The 6,712-nt window shown below is 39.5% G+C and overlaps 1 protein-coding gene across 1 annotated transcript in view; it reads left to right on the forward strand.

Annotated features, from left to right (window-relative positions):
* The window catches only part of TRAPPC9 (trafficking protein particle complex 9), an 843,209-nt gene that overhangs the window by 1,645 nt on the left and 834,852 nt on the right, over positions 1-6,712 (forward strand). The window contains 1 exon segment of the mRNA XM_025214635.1: positions 2,893-3,493. Within this exon segment, the coding sequence (XP_025070420.1) occupies positions 2,910-3,493 (584 nt within the window). The 5' untranslated portion in view covers positions 2,893-2,909.

A 6,712-nucleotide genomic window follows, 5' to 3' on the forward strand; every position in this document is an offset into this window, starting at 1 on the left:
GGGGGTCGGACTCGATGATCTATTGAGGTCCCTTCCGACCCTAACATCTATGAATCTATGAAAAAGATCAAACCAGCTATAAAGTTGGTGCTTGAAAATGTGTAACAACTCCATAGCTGTTTTTTATCCAGCTTTAATTTGAATGTGTAGCAGGGCCCTAAGGTGCCCCCCCTGTCAGTTGTAGAGTATTCCACCGTGGGAGAAGTTGAAATGCTGGAGTAGAGAGGAAGTGGTAACAAGCTGCCTTGCCCCTGTGCCCTGCTTCCACTCAGTCCAGATTGCCCTCCATCCTGAAATGGAGGTTCCTGGTCTGGGTCTCCCCTACAGTGCATCTTGCCGGACCATTTACAGCTGCGTACATGCTGCTGTTCTGATTTGGTGCCTTTTTACTCTTCCTGAGAACAGGTATGAATGGTTTTTGCGACATGCCCAACCCAGCTGGAATGGGGGGCCTATTTCATAGTAGCTAGGGTTAGGAGGGACCTGAACAGACCATCTAGCCTGACCCCCTGCCACAGGCAGGAATGAATGGTGTTTCTCAAGTGAGGCATCCTGTGTCATTTAACTCTAGATGCAGATATACTGTGACAGGTGATGGTATTGTGCTGTTTTGTAACAGCTGATAGAAGCTGACTACCGGTAACATCTCTAATGCATGTTCAACAGGGAGCCAACATCTTTCTCAAAACTTGGTGAGGGACCCTAAACTTCTAAAATTCAGAAAGTAGTTTCTCAAAATGCCACTCTTATGATAAAACAAAGCTGGCTATTTTCCTGCGTCTTGTGGTTGGAGCATCGGGATCTGGATTGTTCTGCTGAATGATAGAAGTCAGGTACTGTTGGTTAGTGGAAGTCTCTTCTCTGCTTTTCCCTCTCCAAGCATTCTAAGGATGAACCTATACGGCCCTTAACTCCTGTTGTGGGTCTTTGATATTCATTTGGGAGATGAGGGCTTCTACCAAATTAAGATGAGATGGAACAAAACACACCATTCTGCAAAAGTAACTGCCTTAAGAGTGTTTCTGTTTTCCACTTATTCCCAGCTGTAAATGCTTAGTAGGATGCATCTCTAGTTCACTGATTCTCAGCTAGGGTGCCATGGCACCCTGAGGTCCCTTGAGAATGCCTTCAAGGGTGCCACACACTGGTGGCATTATTAGTTGTGCAAGCATGATTCCCAAGATAAACCCAGTGATTTCAAATAGGAATCCTTAATCTCACAAACGTTATGGCCTGTTGTGGCTTTTCTGAGTTCTTTGCAACAGAAGAATTGCTTTATTATTTTGTTGTGGTCAAACAACTGGTGATAACTAAGAGCTCTGGCATTTTCGGAGGCATGCTTTGAATCTAAAAAGGTTGGAAACTACTGCCCTAGTCTAAGGTGTTAATTTGTTTTTGTCTAAACATACTTTAAGATTATTAAGATGCATTGTTTAGAAACTTTACAATAGCTTAATAAAATAACAAAGCTGAAACTTAGATTTTATGTTTTAGAGAAACATTTGTGCTGAAATGCGCTTAAGTGCTCTCATGCACTAACAGTGATTGCTCTGCGAATACCTGATTGCCTTCATTCCTTCTTTGTTTGGCTTTGACACTGATACGCTTGTATGGGTCAGTCCTGTGTGCATCTGAATAGCAGCTAGCACAACAGGGTGCTAGTAGTAGGTGCTACTAAAATATGAATATTAAATAATATTAATGTAAAATAAATAGTTTTCTGAAATTATTACAGTTTTCCTAGATGTTTTAAAGAGTAACCACATGAATTAACAATATATTTGATTTTTCTTTGGAAATAAAGTTGAGGCATTTTAGTAGCTGCAGAATTTTGTTTTTTAGAGCTGTTTAAAGCATTGTGAATTACTGAACTGGGATGTATTTCCCTGTTGTCACCAACTCCTGGCATGGCTATTGTTTCCTACATCATTTAATTCTCTTTGTGAACTCTTCTGGCCTTATTGTATTTAGTTCTTTACAACATTGCGTTGCCTGCACCAGTATGTCACAGACCCCCCTGCATTTTATTTAGTTTAACTTTCCCAATAGTTAGCCAGAGACTGCTACAGAATAAGCAAAATGAAGCAGTTTGTTGGCACCCTAATAGTGGTGGTTTAACTTGTACTGCTGTGGGGAAAAAGCCACAGCATATGAAAACAGCTGCTTTATCTCCACATCATTACAAGTTAAGCATTAGGTGTTCGCAGCAGATGAGAAAATGTACAGATTTAAAGTACCTGTTAGCTTTTAGCCAGCCCCCAAGTACTAAAAAAATTGGGGTATTAGAGTATATAAATAGGCAAGCTGCATAAGAAGGTATGTACTATATTAGTATTTCCACTATTAAACTCCTTTTTCAGGTTTGATCTCTCTACCATTTTCAAATTGTACTGGAATAAACTTGCTGAGGGTGCATTCAGTTGGGCATTCAGCTACTATCTGCTCGGCGTACTACCAGCAGGGTAACTTATGGAACAGAAAACAGCCCAGAGTCATGCATGTTTTTCTTGCTAATGGGTCTGCTTGCATGGGTGAAGGCCCAGAGCTTGCAAATGTTAATGCATTTGTCCTACTTTGCGCGTATGCGTGAACCCAGCTGAAGTTAATGGAGCTAATTACAAGGTTTAAATTGAGCGTCTACACAGGTATTTGTAAGGTTAGGCAATGGACTGGGTGAGGAATGCTTAGCAGGAAAAAGGATGTAAATTGGGGATTATGTATCAATTTAGCTGTACATCTCATTTACCGATTCTTATTTGGGTGAAGTGGGGTAGCTGAATGGATTTGTAGTATTGAGCCTTTAGATTTCAGGTTCCTCATGTGGGACCTGACTCTTTAGCATTATTTGGTGCTGCGTAAAATTAAAATTAAATTGTTTCTTCTTTTTACTAGACTGCAGTTGATGCAAAATGAGTGTCCCAGACTATATGCAGTGTGCTGAAGACCATCAGACTCTCCTGGTTGTGGTCCAGCCAGTTGGGATTGTTCCAGAGGAGAACTTTTTCCAGATCTACAAACGAATATCATCAGTGAATCAGATTAATGTCCGTGACTCCCAGCGTGTGTTGTATATCCGCTATCGGCATCACTACCCTCCGGAGAACAATGAATGGGGGGATTTTCAGACGCATCGGAAAGTTGTTGGGCTCATAACCATAACAGACTGTTGTTCAGCAATGGATTGGCCTCAGACTTTTGAAAAATTCCATCTTCAGAAGGAAATATACGGTTCTACACTCTATGACTCCAGACTGTTTGTCTTTGGGCTTCAGGGAGAGATTGCAGAGCAGTCCCGCACAGATGTGGCATTTTACCCTAGTTATGATGACTGTGAAACTGTGGAGAAGAGAATAGAAGATTTTATTGAATCTCTCTTCATTGTATTGGAATCCAAGCGGCTTGATAGGGCCACCGATAAGTCTGGAGACAAGATCCCTCTTCTGTGTGTACCTTTTGAAAAGAAGGATTTTGTAGGTCTGGACACTGATAGTAGGTAAGTAGCTGTATTTATCAATTGTCAGCCTTTGAAAAACATTCCTGACGCTTGTCAGCTTAAGGGATAAGCCTGTTAGCCAGGATGAAAAATACCCATGTCATCTTAAAGGGTGTGTTTCCATCTCTTTGAATGCAACTCCTGTTGTTTAACAGAATTTGGTTAACTAACTGTTTTTACTACATTTCATTTTAACATCCTCAGTTTCTTTATATTAGCATAACATTTATATCCAGGGCTGGTCAGAAGAGTGGGAAAACAAGTCCTTGAATAAATTTGATAAATCTCTTCACTACTAAAACTTCTTGAGGATAAGTAGTTGAACAATTTTAGGTGAAAAATAGTATTCAGTAAACATTGGCAAAATTGTATACTTCTTGTTGTATTTTATTAACCCTACATCTTGCATCCCTTGCTTTTGTTTGCACTGTCCGTTCTTACTTGTCTTCTCCACTTCTTTTTATTCCTATGACAGAATCATAGTTTATGCTGAATTTTCTTCAGTGTTTGTATCCTTGCTGTTTTTTTCCTTTCTCCATGTTTTGTGCCTGTTCTCATATTTCCCAGTGATACTTCTCGTATACTTTCTATTCCTAAATCTTTGTCTATACTATAATACTTTTTCTGACATTCCTTCAACCTTTTGCAGCCATCTTCATCCATGCCTTCCAGACATGGGTATCTCATAGCATTGCCAAACCCTAATACCAGAAGAATAAACCTGATAGCCCTAAGCAGATGTAAACTGTGAGGACAAATTCCTTTCACAAGTAAAACCAAGTGGGGAGCCAATCCCTGTACTTCTAGCTGCTGGGAAAGAACAGGGTGTTGGAAGTCTTAATGAGGTACTGTGTCTGTTTGGGGGGACTTAATTTTCAGTCTTGTGTTACAAGGTGTCTGACTAATTTGAAGCCTCTCTGGCTACTGAGAGGAGCAAATGTGTAGTTTGTTTTTCCTCACCTGGAGCCTCCTAGCTGTCTTGACCATGGTTACTGTGAAACTGTCTCCCCTCACTACTTTGCTGCTCTACCTTTTCCTTCATTTTGTTTTAGTTAGTTTCAGCTAGGTTTAACTCTGGTCAGTAATATGTTATTGAAGGTGATCTATCTGGTCCTACGGTATCTACAGCAGGGTGGTCAGTACTGTCCTGTAACTCAGGTCTTCATGAATGGGTGCACATAGTAAAACTTGGTGAAGCAGACATATGTAAACAAATGTTAGCTTGAGTCAGCTGGGGATTCTTGTTCTTGGATGGCTATTTAAGACGAGGGCAGGGCAACACAATTCCTGATTCTTAAAGAAGTCTCTTTATTTACCAACTTGTTTAAAAGCCATTCTCAGTAGCTTAGCATCAGTTTCAGAACTAAGCATACTTTAACCTCTCTCTGCTGTGTGGAACATAACAGAGCAGTTGTATTTAGTCCTTGAATACATATCAAAATAGTTACTTACAAGAGGTGACCATAGCATAGCCCATGGGCCAAATGTGCCCCATGAAAATCTCAAATGGTGCAGAATTCATAACAAATGGTGCTTAGGCATCCATTAGAAAGTGTGCATCCAGATAGGTAGTAATTCCAGTAATCATGTAATACTGTCTTGGTTCTTTTTTTATGATACTGTTTTTAATGCCTGGTGAGGCACCAATATGATTTCCTGCATAACAAACTCTTTTTGTAGTATATCAGGTTCTCACATTAAGCTGATAAACAGGATGTCATTCTTAAATAGACTTCATACTGGTTCAGGTAATGGCATCACCCTTTTTCTGAGATTTGTAATTATCTTAGTATTTTATAACTTGAGTTTAAAAATATTGCATCAAAATATCTTGGTAAAGCCTTGAGGCTTTTTCTTCAGTTATTTTGATGTGGTACTTCCGATTTTCTTTTAAAAGTTGGACTTTACATTTAAATTACATTTTAATTGACAACATTTTTTTCTATTCAGATTAGCATCTTGAGGTAGGTAAGCAAAATAATTAAATATATAGAATACTCAGAATCAATTATCAGTTCTTACAATTTTTTTCATATCTACTAAAAAGCTGAATTATCCTAAAAAGGGTAAGTTGTGCTTATGCAAACAAATTCTTTCCACTCCAAAATAAGTATGATAAAAGACATTTTTGTGTTTGGTTGTATTTTTTCCCCCTTTGGATAAATGAAAGGCAAGCAATGCTTTCCCAAGCTCTTTTAAAGTACCTTGCTGGACCTCTGCAGTTGTAGTTTAATCCACAGAAACCCAGGACTATGAACTGTGATCTATATTGGGTTGAGATGATCAATTGATACTTTTGAACCTGGGCTGTGATTCACTTTGGATTTTAATTGCTACTATTGCTGTGGATTTTCATGCCAAGACTTACTTACGATACATGTACATGTAGATGGAATGAAAATATATGTATCCTGGATTTCTGTCTTGTATGGCAACATGTTTTGGTCCAGATGTGCTGCAAGAAGATGTATAGGCCACAGGAAATGTGGACAGGTGCCTGTGTCTAGGATTTTATCCTTCGCCCCTAGTTAGGCAGCATCTGTGCAGGTGGTTATAGCCAAGACTCGTGTTGCTGATAGGTTAGGATAGAGTAGCATAAAGCCTACTCCCCCTTCCCCCCTGCCCCATAAGTTGGGGGCATATACATTTGTTTCTTGTGCAATTGGAAATTATCCTGTTGTTTCTGTTTAACTTTCTGAAATATTTGTCTGCCACCATCCTTCAAAGCAGACCTTAGCCTTAGCTTTTGGTGCTTTAATTTTTCCTCTTGAGGTTTGTTGAAAGTATTTTTATTAGCTTCTTTGCTACTGTGTTCTACTCATCCATCAGGGTTTTCATGCATCTTGCTGAATTGAGAATTATGTTCCTTTTTTTTTTTTTTTTACTTACCTCTCACTGTAGTACATTATGAAAAAAGGATGCATAGGTCTTATACTTGGAAAATACTCATTTCTCCCTTTCTCCATGGGCACTTGATGCCTGAAAGCTTCTCCAACAGCTGTCCCAACTATACATTTGGTCCAATAATCCTTGCTAGTTGCTTCAATTCTCTCTACCTTCCCTTGCTTCTATTATTGTGGGGAAAAAATAGGAGTGCTGGGCTGATGTTTGGGCATCTAGGTGAGGATACTGGAAAGACTCTGATTCCTTTGTGGCATTGGAACGGTGCTCAGAGAGGATGATCTGCCTTTGTATAGAGTTAAAGGATTGAGTCCTCTT

Source organism: Alligator sinensis, unplaced genomic scaffold (genome assembly GCF_000455745.1).
Source record: "Alligator sinensis unplaced genomic scaffold, ASM45574v1 scaffold721_1, whole genome shotgun sequence".
In the NCBI taxonomy this organism is placed as follows: Eukaryota; Metazoa; Chordata; order Crocodylia; family Alligatoridae; genus Alligator; species Alligator sinensis.